Raw genomic sequence first — 18,331 nt, forward strand, 5'->3', positions numbered from 1 at the left:
CATCTTTAACCAATCAGCATCTCTTTACTTTCAAAGGCTTTTTCAGCACTTTAATGTTATCAGTAGTAACCACATGACTTAAAGGTCACATATTATGCAAAGTCCACTTCATGTCTCTTCATCATCAACATGTGTCCCCTCTTCTTCATGTCTCTTCTACATCAACATGTGTCCCCTCTTCTTCATGTCTCTTCTACATCAACATGTGTCCCCTCTTCTTCATGTCTCTTCTACATCAACATGTGTCCCCTCTTCTTCATGTCTCTTCTACATCAACATGTGTCCCCTCTTCTTCATGTCACTTCTACATCAACATGTGTCCCCTCTTCTTCATGTCTCTTCTACATCAACATGTGTCCCCTCTTCTTCATGTCTCTTCTACATCAACATGTGTCCCCTCTTCTTCATGTCTCTTCTACATCAACATGTGTCCCCTCTTCTTCATGTCTCTTCTACATCAACATGTGTCCCCTCTTCTTCATGTCTCTTCTACATCAACCTGTGTCCCCTCTTCTTCATGTCTCTTCTACATCAACATGTGTCCCCTCTTCTTCATGTCTCTTCTACATCAACATGTGTCCCCTCTTCTTCATGTCTCTTCTACATCAACCTGTGTCCCCTCTTCTTCATGTCTCTTCTTCATCAACATGTGTCCCCTCTTCTTCATGTCTCTTCTACATCAACATGTGTCCCCTCTTCTTCATGTCTCTTCTTCATCAACATGTGTCCCCTCTTCTTCATGTCTCTTCTTCATCAACCTGTGTCCCCTCTTCTTCATGTCTCTTCTACATCAACCTGTGTCCCCTCTTCTTCATGTCTCTTCTACATCAACATGTGTCCCCTCTTCTTCATGTCTCTTCTACATCAACATGTGTCCCCTCTTCTTCATGTCTCTTCTACATCAACATGTGTCCCCTCTTCTTCATGTCTCTTCTTCATCAACCTGTGTCCCCTCTTCTTCATGTCTCTTCTACATCAACATGTGTCCCCTCTTCTTCATGTCTCTTCTACATCAACCTGTGTCCCCTCTTCTTCATGTCTCTTCTACATCAACATGTGTCCCCTCTTCTTCATGTCTCTTCTACATCAACATGTGTCCCCTCTTCTTCATGTCTCTTCTACATCAACATGTGTCCCCTCTTCTTCATGTCTCTTCTTCATCAACCTGTGTCCCCTCTTCTTCATGTCTCTTCTACATCAACATGTGTCCCCTCTTCTTCATGTCACTTCTACATCAACATGTGTCCCCTCTTCTTCATGTCTCTTCTACATCAACATGTGTCCCCTCTTCTTCATGTCTCTTCTACATCAACATGTGTCCCCTCTTCTTCATGTCTCTTCTACATCAACATGTGTCCCCTCTTCTTCATGTCTCTTCTACATCAACATGTGTCCCCTCTTCTTCATGTCTCTTCTACATCAACCTGTGTCCCCTCTTCTTCATGTCTCTTCTACATCAACATGTGTCCCCTCTTCTTCATGTCTCTTCTACATCAACATGTGTCCCCTCTTCTTCATGTCTCTTCTACATCAACCTGTGTCCCCTCTTCTTCATGTCTCTTCTTCATCAACATGTGTCCCCTCTTCTTCATGTCTCTTCTACATCAACATGTGTCCCCTCTTCTTCATGTCTCTTCTTCATCAACATGTGTCCCCTCTTCTTCATGTCTCTTCTTCATCAACCTGTGTCCCCTCTTCTTCATGTCTCTTCTACATCAACCTGTGTCCCCTCTTCTTCATGTCTCTTCTACATCAACATGTGTCCCCTCTTCTTCATGTCTCTTCTACATCAACATGTGTCCCCTCTTCTTCATGTCTCTTCTACATCAACATGTGTCCCCTCTTCTTCATGTCTCTTCTTCATCAACCTGTGTCCCCTCTTCTTCATGTCTCTTCTACATCAACATGTGTCCCCTCTTCTTCATGTCTCTTCTACATCAACATGTGTCCCCTCTTCTTCATGTCTCTTCTACATCAACCTGTGTCCCCTCTTCTTCATGTCTCTTCTTCATCAACATGTGTCCCCTCTTCTTCATGTCTCTTCTTCATCAACCTGTGTCCCCTCTTCTTCATGTCTCTTCTACATCAACCTGTGTCCCCTCTTCTTCATGTCTCTTCTACATCAACATGTGTCCCCTCTTCTTCATGTCTCTTCTACATCAACATGTGTCCCCTCTTCTTCATGTCTCTTCTACATCAACATGTGTCCCCTCTTCTTCATGTCTCTTCTTCATCAACCTGTGTCCCCTCTTCTTCATGTCTCTTCTTCATCAACATGTGTCCCCTCTTCTTCATGTCTCTTCTTCATCAACCTGTGTCCCCTCTTCTTCATGTCTCTTCTACATCAACCTGTGTCCCCTCTTCTTCATGTCTCTTCTACATCAACATGTGTCCCCTCTTCTTCATGTCTCTTCTACATCAACATGTGTCCCCTCTTCTTCATGTCTCTTCTACATCAACATGTGTCCCCTCTTCTTCATGTCTCTTCTTCATGTCTCTTCTACATCAACATGTGTCCCCTCTTCTTCATGTCTCTTCTACATCAACATGTGTCCCCTCTTCTTCATGTCTCTTCTACATCAACATGTGTCCCCTCTTCTTCATGTCTCTTCTACATCAACATGTGTCCCCTCTTCTTCATGTCTCTTCTACATCAACCTGTGTCCCCTCTTCTTCATGTCTCTTCTACATCAACATGTGTCCCCTCTTCTTCATGTCTCTTCTACATCAACATGTGTCCCCTCTTCTTCATGTCTCTTCTACATCAACATGTGTCCCCTCTTCTTCATGTCTCTTCTTCATCAACATGTGTCCCCTCTTCTTCATGTCTCTTCTACATCAACATGTGTCCCCTCTTCTTCATGTCTCTTCTACATCAACATGTGTCCCCTCTTCTTCATGTCTCTTCTACATCAACATGTGTCCCCTCTGTGTAAAGAGACTCTGAAAGTTTCAGGAACAAAGATTCTCTCTCTTTTTCTCCTGATCCATTTTTATAAAAACCTGTCTGAAAATGAGCTGATCAGATGTTGGCCACTTGATGTCATAACGATGTGTTGGCTTGTGTAACCATTAGCCAATCAGCAACCAAGGTGCTCATTTAGGTCAGCACCATTCCCTCCACTGTGAACTGCATTTCTCCTGACCTGTGTTTCACACTGCTGAGGGAAATGACTCAGGCCTATAGACCAAATGAATCTGTCGCCTGCTGTGTCAGGAGAATTATAAAGGAAGAAATAACACAAAAAACCTAATCCAACCCCAATAAAACAGCAGGTCTGGTCTAAGAGGGTTTGTAATTAGGTTTGGGTTGTGTGTGTAGCGTAACATTACAAACATATGGCATTGTGTGGCTGCTTTTTCCACTGTCTACAACACTATGGCTGCTTTTCCTTTGACAGACACAGTGAAACGAATAATTTACCCAAGCAGATTTTCTCCTTTCTGTGGTGATTGTGTGTGTTTACATGCACATGATATTCCCTTTTTAATGTGGCATTGTTAAGTGACTGTTTTTAGGTTCATGCTTGTGGACTTCCATTTAATAACCTGTTTCTAATAACGCTTTCTCACCAAAGATCTGATTCTATAGGGAAACTTGGTTAGATTTCCAGTTATTCGGGTACTGCTTTTACGTGTACAATGTGCTGTTTAAGCTAACCTTAGTAGCATGCATAGTTTTAGTTATGCTATTCTGTAGGTCAACAACAAAATAATACAAAATGGGCAGACTTGTTTTTATGGGGAAGGCTTTATCTGATCCTAAATCTGTTAACATGAGCACCCAGCTTGTGTAAATTATCTCAGTATTTACACCTGTGACATGTCACGGTGTCAGTCTGTCAGTAATCTGAAGAACACTTTATTGGACCATAACCAGGGGCTGGTTATATAACATCTAGTACTGGTTTACATGGCAAACATCCATATTCAAATTCTCCTTATTAACATTTAGTGATCTAACTAAAGAGATGCTTCACCTGGCAACGTTTAGGGATATCTGACTGGAAAGTTTACTGATTTAAAGGTAGTGACATGATACTGCAACTTGTACAAATACAGCACCATCTACTGGAAGGTAAGACGTACTGTACGGCATTCATTTCAGGTGAATGCATCAGGCTAAATTTAGGCAAATGAGTAATGTCTGAAGTGAGACTACAGTATGTGATACGTTAGACTCAAAGCTGGCAGACGTCTGTATGTGTGTGTGTGTGTGTGTGTGTGTGCAAACTTTTTTCTTATTTTATCGTCTTGACCTGAATAAAAAAAACTCACATTAGTTATCCATAAATGTCCTTATTTGGGAGTTTTGGATTTTTCTAGATTCAATGATTTATACATTTGGTATACAACATGTCATATCTTTAAAGGTCTTGTTATTAGTCCCAAAAAAAACACCAATATTCACTTTAAATTGAAATAAGAGAGAGAAATACAGTAAACCTACATATATTAGAGGCTAAAACTGCATTTACTTAAACAATTAATCCATTCTCAATATAGTTGCCGATTATTATTCTGTAGCTCGACTAGATCAAGATCATGTCTCACTTTTTTTTTTACACCAACCCTTTATTTCCCTTGAAATCAGAGATCAACATGGACACACCTTCATATGTGGTTTACATTTGAAAGAGAATAATCCTGGAGACAGTTACCATGATGTTTTAAAATGTCTTCCAAACACAGACACAAACAAAGAGTCCTGCTGAAGCTGCTCAAAGCCTTAAAACCTCAGTTGCCTGGGAACAGAAGGAAACAAATCCCATGTCCGGCAAAGTGTGTGTGTCCGACACAACACTGAACAACATGTCAGCTTTCTCCTCCTCTGACTTCAACAATCTATCTAGTTTTGATGAACACATCTCCTAATGGCACCTTGATGCAGAGTGTCATTTTAAGTCTGGATAAAGATATACAGAGGTCAAGAGAAATCGTGTTTCCGGAGTCCCTTTTGTCTTTTTCCTGGTTTTCAATGTGCTGGATCTAAGGAAGCAGTCGCCTTTAATGCTAGTAAGTAATCAAAGAGTTTCTTATGCAGTAATATGTGTAAAAATACACCTGACCGTTGACTTATTCTGAACATTTTTCTCTGTATTTATTCTAAAAAGATATTTTTTTTATTACTTTCAAGACATTTATTAGAATATTAAGTTTTCTGAATTTTTTTTTTCTTTTTAAATTATCTAATTAAGCATCCACTTATTAAATGTGTGCCAATTTGCATACATTCCCAGAAGAGAAATGTGAAAATTGTTCTAAATCCAGGTTTAAATGTTTTGTTGACATATTGGAGTCAAATGAATAATGCATATGTCTTTGTATTCTGTCCGTAATTCCGAAAATATGGTCAAAAAAATTTGATCAGGAAATGTATGATATTCCAATGCTAACTTTGGTGAAATTAGGAGAAATACAGACTCAAGTAGTCAAAGCTAGTGTAGTAAGTACCTAAAAGTATGTTTAGGATATTTCTTTGGACATGTTATGTAAGCAAAATAGCCCAAACTCTTAAAATGGACCTGTTGAATAATGTAGTATCTCTCCTAACACTCATTACTTATTGTAAATACTCTAGATTACAACACCTTCTGTTAATCTGCTTTGTCATGGAACAATAGGTGATGGTGTTGAGGATATTTAAGAGGAAAGGTAAAACTCTGTCTTCAGTTTCAGGTGACTGAACTGTGCTGCGTAACTTTATCGCTCTCACAATGTCAACTCCTCTGTCAGAGTGCATCCTGTACAGACTGCATCTCTTCCCTGTGTCTCCTGCAGCACGATGGCCAAAGGGAAGAAAGGCAAAGCAGCTAAAAGTCAAACCATCACCCTGAAAGTGGCCAAAGAGTGTCTTCAGTTGACTCTGGATGGCAAACGTCGTCTGGATCTGAGTTTTAAGGAGGTTTCTGTGATGCCGAAGTGCCTCCCGAAGCTGTGTGAGGTGGAAGAAGTGGACCTGAGCAGGAACCTGATCAGAAAGATCCCGGACTTCATCGATTATTTCATCAGCCTCCGCCTTCTGGATCTGCACAGCAACTATGTGAGTGCGACAATTCACAAAACATTTCAGAAAACTTAAAATAATGGTCTTAATGTAAGATATCAAAAGGGGAAGTTTCATGCGTATATTTGTTATCCCTGCAGTGGTGTGCAAATGTATGGACTTTTACCATACCTGTACATAAGACTGGTTTCTCTAAATTCGCCTTTTTTAATACTGTGAGCCAGAAATCTCCACTTTAGAATCATTTACATACAGCAAACTTTCCATTTTGATTTACATAAGGATATTTTTCATTATTTCATTCAAAGCCTGATTTATAGAGCATTTTATTTTAATTTTAAAAAGGACAAACATGTGAGGTTTTTGGGGCGTGTTGATAGTATTTTGTTATTTATAGAGTAATCCAATGTCTATGTGTTGTTGCGTGACCTGTCCATGTTACAGTGTTTAATGAGAAACTGAATAACTTTTTGAAATGGATAGGTGTCTGATTAGATGCCATGGTGTCTTCTTTTTTAGTCACAACATTTTTGGTAGAAATGTTTATGTTACAACATAAAAGAACAGAAAAAGTAGATCACAAAGCCCAGGAAATAGCTGTAACTGATACAAGTTTATTTGGGATGTAATACAGAATGTGTTATTGCTCTGACTTCAGCTGGAGGAGCTCCCTGCGTCTGTCGGCCGTCTCCAGAACCTTCTGGTCCTGAACCTGTGTAACAACCGTCTGTCCAGCCTCCCCAGTGCCATGGGTCTCCTGAAGAAGCTTCTGACTCTCAGCCTGGGAATGAACCAGCTGAACGACCTGCCCTCCTCCATCTCCGCCCTGCAGGAGCTGCGGCACATCGGCCTCTCCGACAACAAGTTCACCCGCGTCCCCTTCTGCATCTCCAGGATGGACAAACTGGAGCGGGTCAACCTGGACAGGAACCCCATCGTCACCGAGGATAAATCCAATCAGTCCAATAATACGGAGAAGCTCTACCTGGTGAAGGAGAGCGTCCTGTGTGAAGACTGCCTCAATAAGTGCCAGACTGACAGGAAGACGATGGAGGATAATGAAAACTGGAATGAGACAAATTGACCGGGTAAACCCAACCTGTTGACCCAGGAAGGATAAGAAAAAAACACAGGTAATCTCAACCTTTTGTTATTATAAATTTGCTTTAAAAAAAAAAAAAGCTTACAGTATATTGCATGCACCTTGTTGATAATTTTCAACCTTTGAAGACACACGTGTACACATCTAAATACACACATACTAAACTAATGACAGAAGACTCAACCTAAGATAATGTTGGTTCAACAGTTTGGTCTGAGCATAACTGTGCTTATTATTAAAAAAAGTCCTTTCTGTTATTAGACTTCCTAAATCCTCTAATTTGATCCAATAAGCAACTTTTATGTTACGAAATGACTCCAGTTGTACCTCCAAAATCTCCGCTGTTGTCTTAAAGAACATGTCCTTCTGCCCTCTGTTTATTCCTACTGATCTTATCACTAGCTTGGGATCCATTCTTTTTTCCAGTCCGATCTCAGTGTCTATAGTGTCCGTGTGCTGCATCTACACAAACAGTCAATACAATCTGAAAACAGTGAATTATCTCAGAGATGTCACCTAGTTTTCTCCACACTGCTGATCTGCAGAGTGCTGAGTAGACTGAATTAAGATCTCTGCAGATAGAGGCGTTAATGAGCAAACAGCCTGGTATTGACTCAGCCATATAGTGAGAATGATCAATGGTACAGTGAAATGTGAGGGGACACGGCACAACATCTATACAAAATAACCCCTGGTCCAACAATATCACAAATTAACATGTACGGTTTGAGAGAAACGTGTTTATGCTGAATAGACACACACACACACACACACACACACACACACACACACACACACACACACACACACACACACACACACACACACACCACACACACACACCACACACACACACACACACACACACACACACACACACACACACACACACACACACCACACACACACACACACACACACACACACACACACACACACACACACACACACACACACCACACACACACACACACACACACACACACACACACACACACACACACACACACACACACACACACACACACACACACACACACACACACACACACACACACACACACACACACACACACACACACACACACACACACACACACACACACACGGAGCGTGGTTCGAGTAATCCAGTGAAGCGTGTATCAAGGCTTGTATCGTTTTAGGCCAGTGACGTCATCGATGACGAAGAAGCCTCGCTGTCCGTCGACGCCACGTGACTGCTTCAGATAGTGCTCAGATCTGTTGAACCACTGACACTTCACGTTTTAAAACGCTCATGTTACCCCTCCTGTAGAGCTCAGACCCTCACGTAAAGAGGAAGGAACATGCCGTAGCCTATGTATGACTAAATAAATGCATAAATGAATGTATGAATACCAACATTAATACATAAATAAATAATAAGGCGATGAATAAATAAGGCAATGAATAAATAAAAGTAATAAATGGACGAATAAATGCGTTCGATATGATACACATGTGAATATGATTTTGTGTTCATTGTCAAGGGTTATTCTAGGCTTAACTCATTGGGAACTTAGTACAAAAGATCACGCTGTTGAGATATATCTGCCTGTTTTACACACGTTGACCAGCAGGGGGTTAGTGTTCAAATGAAGCCTCATGAGATACCCTTTTCCTTTTGCAGCCCAATCGCTGTAAAGCTTCATAAGGCTTCATCTCGCCATCGCTACGATTAGATTAAACCGTTCGAAGACGTGCTGATTAATGAATAATGTGATGCAAAGAAGGTATTCTGCAGATGATTAAAACGCACGCTGAGTGAGTGACTCATGCTGTGAGCGTGCACTGTGAGACCATATTGACCCGAGTTGTTATATTGCATCTATCCTTATGTGCTTGACGGGAAACTGCGCACTGAGACATATTAAAGAACCAGAAGAGGGATCGTATGATCATATAAAGCAAGAGCACGGTTTGCACCACCACCAGTTATATGCATGAAGTATGAAGGAGAACCTGTGCATACTTCCTTCTTTATATTAATTCGTTTTTAAATATATTATTATTATCTTATTTTATTCATTTGATCTATTTTATCCATTATATCTATTTTATCCACATTATCTATTTTATTTATAACCTAAGAGAGAGGAGGGGACGCTTTTAGAGCCCTTTACCATATAGAGAGGGAATCAGAGAGACGATGCACCTCTATCAGAGATACGGTAGTTGTTAACGAGGTACAGCAAGACTTAAACATGTCTGTAGGCTACTTGTATTTATCCGGAATGGTCCCAACCATGAAGGGGTGGCAAGACACGATCTGATGAGAAACTGAGGCGATCATGCCTAAACGTTACAGTGAAAACGGATAAACGTAACTTATCTGCTGGTTGAATTTTCCCGGGAGGGATTGAATGAGGCGTAGAGGGCCTGCTCGCAGTCGGCTTGTGCGTAATGCGACTTCCGTGTTCGCGGATCAGCTGATCGAGGAGGCCTCGACTCCGTTCTGATGCCGGATCGGCTTGTTTCACTTATGCCGAGAGGCCGGACTGTACCCTGTGTTTCTGCCGATGGAGGTCTTCTCCTCTCGCTCTTGAGAAGTTGCTGAAGCTTAGAGATGAGTATCTTGTCCCCATTATTTTCCGGAGCCGCGCTGGCTGCGCATGGACGTTATTGAGCATAAGAGCATTTACGGTGACCCGGTTTAGCCCCACGCTGTTTTTTTTTAAATGGTGCTGCGAGGGCTGGACGAGACTTGATATCTGCTACGAGGATCTGAAACGGGTATGGCGGCAGCATGAAAACCTGAAATCACAGCTGACTGCAGGTGAGAGGAGAACCATTTTAAAGTTTGGCTGCAGCACGGTGATTGGCTGCTGGAGAATGAGGTGAATGTAATAGGTTATTGACAACGCCCTTGATGAGCTGATTATATGCAGCTGCGGACTGAATGTAGGCTATATACCAGTCTTCCTGAAAGAACTTGCGCTGAGCTTCATTTCCTGTCTGCTGTGTTGCAGCTTCAGTCAGAGACAGCATGGCTTCCAGGTTAGAGGAAGATCTCTGCTGTCCGGTCTGTAAGGAAGTCTTTAGAGATCCTGTCTTCCTGTCCTGCTGCCACAGCTTCTGTAAAGCCTGTATGCAGACCTGGTGGACGGGGAAAGAAGTAAAGGAGTGTCCAGTCTGTAAGACAGAATCTTCAAGAAGAAATCCCCCCTGTAACCTGGCTTTAAAGAACCTGAGTGAGACCTTCTTACAGGAGAGAGATCAAAACCACAGATTCAGACCCATGGATGAAGCTGCTCCGGATCTCAGAGAGGAGCTCCAGAAAGCTCTGCAGCCCTTTCAGGAGAAACTGAAGCTCTTTGAAGAAGTTAAAGTGAAGTTTGATCAAACAGCAGGACACATGAAGGTCCAGGCTCAACACACAGAGACGCAGATCAAGGAGCAGTTTAAGAAGCTTCACCAGTTTCTAGAAGAGGAAGAGGAGGCCAGGATGGCTGCACTGAGGGAGGAAGATGAGCAGAAGAGGAGGATGATGGAGGAGAAGATGGAGGCTGTGAGCAGAGAGATAGCAGCTCTTTCACACACAGTCAGAGCCACAGAGAAGGAGCTGAGAGCTGGAGACGTCTCCTTCCTACTCAACTACAAGGCTGCAGTGGAGAGGCTGCAGCGCCCCCTGCTGGAGGATCCTCAGCTGCCCTCAGGAGCTCTGATAGACCAGGCCAAACACCTGGGCAACCTCAGCTTCAACATCTGGAGCAAGATGAAGGACTTGGTGTCCTACTCTCCTCTCATCCTGGACCCAAACACTGCTCATAGAGGACTCGTCCTGTCTGAAGATCTGACCAGAGTGAGACGAGGAGGAGAGGAGGAGGAAGAAGAGGAAGAGGAGGAAGAGGAAGAGGAGGAACAGAAACTTCCTGATAATCCAGAGAGGTTTGATTCTGACTGGTCTGTCCTGGGCTCTGAGGGCTTTAACTCAGGGACTCACAGCTGGGATGTCCAGGTTACAGACAGTACATTCTGGACACTGGGTGTGTTGGCAGAGTCTGTCCAGAGGAAGAGAAGCATGTGGTCTGGATCATGGGGAATATTATTCTCTGAAGGTGAATACTCAGCATGGTCAGCTTCAGATCTATCCACTCCTCTCAGCCTGCAGCAGAAGCTCCAGAGGCTCAGAGTGAATCTGGACTGGAACAGAGGAGAGTTGTCGTTCTCTGATCCTGACACTAACACAGGCATACACACCTTCTCACACACTTTCACTGAGAAGATGTTTCCATACTTTAACACTGTGGGTGAAGTGAAGATATTACCGCTGAAGGTGTGTGTGACAGTGGAGCAGAGCAGGTAGAGATCAATGGGATCATTATATCTATGATGTTTATCTCTTAAAGCAGGCGTGTGCAAACTTTTTTCAAAGAGGACCGGATTTGATAATGTGAATATTATATCACAATTCTTATTGTCACAATTATCTTTATTTTATTCAAATGGCTATATAACTAAATATAAGCCACTAATGCAGGCGTGAACAACTCTAAAAACACGCTCTTTCATTCATACCTGGAGAGTCAGATAACATTGAACAGACGATGGTGTGTCAGAATCAGGTCAGACAAATAATAATCTAACATGCAGGACGGACCGTGGACATGCCTGTCTTAAAGGGAAATACTCTGCTGTCTCTTTATTCTAAACGTGTTTATTTTTGTTTCACTAATGTTTTTGTTTTTGAGTTTGATAATCTGCTTTTTGATCATACTGTCAACCTTTATTAAATTGAAACACGTGCATTTAGCTGACACTTTAATCCAAGTAACATCAAATATGCTGAACTGCTTCCTTTAGAGGAAATAAGAGATATATATTCTTTACATCTGAAATGATCTCACCCAGATTCAGACCTTTATGTCAGGTGATAGTTTAACCTTCTCTGTTTTATTGAAACTATGTTATAAATTGTTCATTTGTGATTTGTGCATGATGGGAAAATAAATAAATAATATGTTTAATTCAACTGCAAGTTTGAGCAGCGAATCATTTCTCAGATCCAAAATAAAATGCATTTTAATTTCCAGTCCAGACAATATTGATTTTAAATCGTTGAAATTAAAGTTTTATTACATGCAATTTTTACATTTTAAACTTGTTTAATCATATAAAACATACAGAGTTACTGGGTTTAAATTAACTCCCTGACAGACAGGGAATAAAATAAATGTTTTAAATAGATTTCTAAGTATTTAAAAACTGAGTAAATGTTAAACCCAGTTTTCCCAGGAGAAGCCTAAACAGAGAGGACGACCCATTGCTGTTCAGTGTGGATTATCAAATGCACACGTTTATAAACTCTAAAGGATTTAATCTCAATCTAAAATACTGATTTCTTGGCAGCGGTGTGCTATCGAGTATTAACAACCTCTTAAACGTCCAATTTGACCAATCAGAATTGAGTATTCAGCTAAGACGTTTAATACAATTATAATATATAGTAAAGTAAAATATATATTGGTGTAGATAAAGTAATGTGTGCACTACTTGAATATATAAAAACATGTATGTTACAATAGAGTTGTGCATTAATATTAATGATATCACTCAGATTATTAAAGCAGCTGTTGGGGAGATCCAGTACTCACACAACAGGAAAGAATGAAACAGAGAGGAATCAATGAAACACAAACACAGAAAATAGTTGAGAATAATCATTATTTAGTTGCGCACCACCAAACAACAATGGGGAAACATTACCTTGCTTCAACAGCAACCAATCGCAGAAATGCTCCCACGAACACAAGAAAACACAGGCCAAATATACGTTTCCTAAATGACACACGAACATGTTCCCTAATCATGTTTAACGCACACACATTGTCAGGTCTCCTAAACTTGGACGCACCAACATCAGAGCAACATGTAAGTTCCAGATGTCACACACCAACATCCTTATCATTTCTTAGCTAATGCATGCTGAATATGAACCACTAACTAACAAGACTTTAACTGTATTCTATCTGAGGAAGACCTCTCTTGGAGTTCCTCTGACCTTTGCCAATTTACTTAACATGGGTACATCTGCTGTTAATTGCAAAGACCATTGATAATTAGCAAAGAGACTCATGGGCCTCTTGCAATATCTGGAAACTGTAATTAAATTATAGTTATATTGAGAAGGTCCAAGACTTGACATAACACAGCAACAATCACATTTAATGAGAAAAAGCTGACACGTCTTCACTTCAGCGGGCGCCATCTTTAACGAATCAGCATCTCTTTACTTTCAAAGGCTTTTTCAGCACTTTAATGTTATCAGTAGTAACCACATGACTTAAAGGTCACATATTATGCAAAATCCACTTCATGTCTCTTCATCATCAACATGTGTCCCCTCTTCTTCATGTCTCTTCTTCATCAACATGTGTCCCCTCTTCTTCATGTCTCTTCTTCATCAACATGTGTCCCCTCTTCTTCATGTCTCTTCTACATCAACATGTGTCCCCTCTTCTTCATGTCTCTTCTACATCAACATGTGTCCCCTCGTCTTCATGTCTCTTCTACATCAACATGTGTCCCCTCTTCTTCATGTCTCTTCTACATCAACATGTGTCCCCTCTTCTTCATGTCTCTTCTACATCAACATGTGTCCCCTCTTCTTCATGTCTCTTCTACATCAACATGTGTCCCCTCTTCTTCATGTCTCTTCTACATCAACATGTGTCCCCTCTTCTTCATGTCTCTTCTACATCAACATGTGTCCCCTCTTCTTCATGTCTCTTCTACATCAACATGTGTCCCCTCTTCTTCATGTCTCTTCTACATCAACATGTGTCCCCTCTTCTTCATGTCTCTTCTTCATCAACATGTGTCCCCTCTGTGTAAAGAGACTCTGAAAGTGTCAGGAACAAAGATTCTCTCTCTTTTTGTCCTGATCCATTTATATAAAAACTAGGGCTGTCAGTCGATTAAAATATTTAATCGCGATTAATCGCATGATTGTCCATAGTTAATCGCGATTAATCGCAAATTAATCGCACATTTTTTATCTGTTCTAAATGTACCTTAGAGGGTTCTTTTTCAAGTTTTTAATACTCTTATCAACATATGAGTGGACAAATATGCTTTATATGTTTGTTTATTATCATTTGAACAATGACACATATTCTCATGAATATTAAACACAACATCCTCTGAACATTACAAATATTCGCCTCAATTCAACCTGGAACCTCTCTCATACAATAATACTGTGTGTGTGTGTGTGTGTGTGTGTGTGTGTGTGTGTGTGTGTGTGTGTGTGTGTGTGTGTGTGAGAATGTGGAGACACTGTGATGGATCGTTGGAGCTATGTGCCGCTCAAGGCATATATGCTCGAACGTGTGCTGCCTGGACGCTGCAATCATGTAGCGCGTACTATCCGTGCTGAGTGTGCTGACTTTTCGTACAATGTCCCACTGTCTGGCTACCTGCATAAAGTCAAGTGCTCGGCGCAGTTGTCGGCGAAATGTCATTGAAACAGCTCCTTATATCCGTTAGCGCAGCTAGCTAGCACCAGATGCTAACAACAACAACAACACGTAAGGTGTGCCTCGCTCGCGCGAGTCGCGCCACACATACACACTCCTTCCCGTTCCTCCCGATGGCCAGTCCGGGCCTGCCGGTGAGCGTGGAAGTGTGGTCTGCCACAAGCGGGCTGCAGGAGCGGGGCTGTCAGCATCAGCATGTAGATGGTATTTTAAACTCGATGTGCTCTGAAACTACGGGGCGGCCGAGGACAAAAAATACACATGCGTTAATCACGTTAAAATAATTAGTGGCGTTAATTTTTTTTTGCGTTAACGCGTTATTAACGCGTTAACTTGATAGCCCTAATAAAAACCTGTCTGAAAATGAGCTGATTAGATTTTGGCCACTTTATGATGTCATAACGATGTGTTGGCTTGTGTAACCATTAGCCAATCACCAACCAAGGTAACCCCCCCCCACCTTATCACCTGAATCTCCTCCTAGAGCACCATTGAGTTCTTTTTAACCAAATCTCTCTCAGAGGGGCGTGGGGAGGGGCTCCTTATTTTCATCTAAAGTAACAGACAGAGAATCAGCACTTTTGAAACAGGGCTGAAACAGAGGGGATTATGGGAAGCTGCAATGATCTGTTTGGTGTTTCAGCCAATCAGAGACATGTTCTGTATATATCTGAAACCTGTAATATATTGATGAAAAACAGTATAATAGCGCCAGCAAAAATCTTGCCTAGGGCAGCAAATTGGTCAGAACCGGCCCTGATCATATCATTCTGTCTTGTATTACTTAACAACAACAAAATGGCTCGCTCGTGGGCGCGAGCCGGCTCTCGTCGTTCACTTAAAAGAGCCGGCTCGTTCGCGACCGACACATCACTAGTCCAAATGTGCAGGTCAGTGGAATGACAAGGACTCTGCGTAAACCGTTACTAGCAAGAACAGTCCTTCTCAGATCGCATTCTTTTTAGATGCGACTTTAGAGTAGAGGGGAATTATTGAAACGGGGTGTAGTGTTCCGCGGCAGACGCCGCTGCGAAAATGTGGGGCAGGGCTGTAAAGTGGGGGGGCCAATGGCCCCTTGGCCCCTTTACTTCCGGCGCCACTGCCTGGAGTCAGGTTAGCCTGCAGCAGATTGGGTGAGTACACAACTAACTGTAATGTGCATTTCTCTTTTTGATTTAACATGTGTTTGTGGCTGCAAGTTTATTACGTTCATTGATCTCTGTGTTGTCTTCCTTGGTGATGTTGTATTATTACATTGGATTAGATATGCTTTATTCCTCCCAAATGTGCACTGTAAAAGAAAATCTGTAATCTAGGCAGTAAATTGCTGTATTACCCACAGTAATTTACTTTGAATTTGTAATACAATGTGATACTGTACATTATGCTGCATTGTGGGAATATTATCCTTAGGCGGGAAATGTATACAGCAATTAAAAAATGATACTGTAATATTACAGCAATACTGTAAATAGTGCTGTCATGTTACAGTATCATTTTGTTGTTACTGTACAATATTTCGGGGTGAAAATATCAGGAGCAAGAGGAGAGAACCGCTGTGACCTTTAACGGATTATTTAGGTTTATAAACGTTATTATTGCTGGGTTTTTTCCCCTAAAAGTTCGTATTTTATTTCGAGATTGAGTAGCAGTATTATATGGCTAAACAGCTTCAACAGTCAGCTGACCAAATGGAGGACAGAGATTCAGAATGTCCTCACCCAAATCGAGGAGGAATTTTTCAAGGAAAAAGAAGAGGCTCTTTTCCTTTTGGCTGATGTAAGTGGAGTTATACATTATGATCTTGTGCAATGAAAATGTAATAATGTATGCCTTTCAAATATTACATTGTATTGTACATTAATTTGAACATATTATTGTGTGTGTGTGTGTGTGTGTGTGTAGGACTGCAACCAAGGATGAAATTGAGGCTCAACTGACCCTACCAGGCACACCAAGGCTCATCATGTTAGGTAAGGATTTGGTTAGACACTTTACTTTTGACATGTAAAGCTGAACATGTATTTTAATTCCACATGTTTTGTATGTGTGCTTCATACATGTATGATCTCTATAGTATTTAATTTTTCAGTTTTGAAGTAGAAAACATTTTCAATGATACAGTATGCTGCCTTTTCCATGTTGTCCCCTTCTCTTGCAGGGGACCCTTTTACTTTCACATAATTACAGAAGATTTACTGTTGTGATCTAATGTTGTGACCTCACTACTTGTGATTTTGTATTTTAATTGGTCTGTTGTATTTGAATCTGTCATAAACTGTTGTATTTATATCAGTTATGAACTGTTATATTTATATCTGTTATGAACTGTTGTATTTATATCTGTTATGAACTGTCCTATTTTACCATGTTTTTCATATTGAACTTAATATTGAAATGAAATCAATAAACATATTTTATTTAAATTGTATCCCAGTTTTTGTTTATCGTTTCAGGTAGCACCTATTGCAAATGAGACTAGGATCTAAAATTGGTTAAAGAGAAAACTGCAGTAATATACTGTTTTATTGCATACACTACTGTAAAATTATACTGTATACAGAACAGTAATGTATTGTTATTTCACAATACCAGTATTGTATAATCACAGTAAAATATTGTTTTTGAGATTACAGCAACATACAAAATTATAGTAATATACAGTAATATAAAAATACAGCACTGATTTTGATACTGTAAACAAAATACAAGATCGCTACTGTAAAGTAAAAATACAGTAACTTGTTGGCAACTTTGCTGCCAGTAATCTACTGTAAAATCCCCTGTATTTATTTTTACAGTGTGAAATGAAACATTAGTTGAAAGAAGAAAAACAATTGTATACACTACTAATGCTTGTTGCACCAGACTTCATTTATTATTTGTATGTAACAGGGTTACGTAACAAGGTTTGTCCTGTTTTTGGTTAATTCTACACAGTGAATGGTGGTTGTTGATAATCAGTTGTAGGCCCAGAACCGGCGCCAGAACAAATCTATAGAGAGGGCATATGATTTTCATGGGAGGGCACACAAAACCGTCATGTGCCGCGGCCTGAGATTTTGTTTTGGGGGTGCTGTGGGGTAGCTTGACGTTTCATAGAGGGTGCTCAAACATGTAGGGTTTCCCATTAATGTACCGGGCGCTACAGTGGAATGTTCTACTGCAACAATCCCCACGCATATACACAGTGTACCCGCGACTGTTACAATGAAGGCTCGATAATCAGCTCACAGCATATAGGTGTAAGCAGGGGTAAAGTGCTATTTTTATAAGAGGGGGGTGGACCTAACCTCCTCATGCTCCCCCAGGAAGATTTTTCTTTTTATATTGAAGTTAAATTCATCAATCTGGTGCACTTTGAGAGCAACATTAAGAGATCTATGGATATATCTCTCAACACGATATGAAACAGAACTGTAAACAGATTTACTTTTTTCTTTAAGGATATTTTACAAATCACACCCCTTTTAAACTGTATTCTTGTTTTACTGTCATATAGTATGTCATACCTGTTTTTCATTTATTACTCTTATATTACTATCTGACATCACATACACATAGCATTAAAGTTCACAGTTTATTTATAATTTAAAAAATACAAATATATATATTTTTAATTTGTATAAATAATTTAAAACGTGTTACATGCAGGGGCGCCGTAAGGGGGTGAAAAGTTAGGACGATTCTAAGGGCCCGTGACTACCAGGGGCCCTAAAATGTTTA

At 40.6% G+C, this 18,331-nt stretch overlaps 1 protein-coding gene and 1 long non-coding RNA gene across 2 annotated transcripts; both read left to right on the forward strand.

Annotated features, from left to right (window-relative positions):
- The first annotated feature begins 4,677 nt into the window (after positions 1-4,677).
- LOC117484007 (leucine-rich repeat-containing protein 18-like) lies at positions 4,678-7,128 on the forward strand. Its single transcript, XM_034132408.1, has 3 exons — positions 4,678-5,016; positions 5,782-6,043; positions 6,666-7,128. The coding sequence occupies exons 2-3, from the start codon at positions 5,786-5,788 to the stop codon at positions 7,089-7,091; spliced, it is 684 nt and encodes a 227-aa protein (XP_033988299.1). The 5' UTR covers positions 4,678-5,016; positions 5,782-5,785; the 3' UTR covers positions 7,092-7,128.
- Positions 7,129-16,345: 9,217 nt separating this feature from the next.
- Positions 16,346-16,800, forward strand: LOC117484023. Its single transcript, XR_004556067.1, has 3 exons — positions 16,346-16,384; positions 16,511-16,578; positions 16,767-16,800. It is a non-coding gene; the product is annotated as an uncharacterized LOC117484023 (long non-coding RNA).
- Positions 16,801-18,331: the final 1,531 nt, after the last annotated feature.

The sequence above is a fragment of the Trematomus bernacchii genome, unplaced genomic scaffold, assembly GCF_902827165.1.
Source record: "Trematomus bernacchii unplaced genomic scaffold, fTreBer1.1, whole genome shotgun sequence".
Taxonomy (NCBI): domain Eukaryota; kingdom Metazoa; phylum Chordata; class Actinopteri; order Perciformes; family Nototheniidae; genus Trematomus; species Trematomus bernacchii.

Excerpts from the sequence above, each read along its gene's own strand:
- LOC117484007 (XM_034132408.1), top strand. The coding sequence starts at position 5,786 with ATGGCCAAAGGGAAGAAAGGCAAAGCAGCTAAAAGTCAAACCATCACC. Across the intron at positions 6,044-6,665 it reads TGGATCTGCACAGCAACTAT|CTGGAGGAGCTCCCTGCGTC; the intron begins GTGAGTGCGACA and ends CTCTGACTTCAG.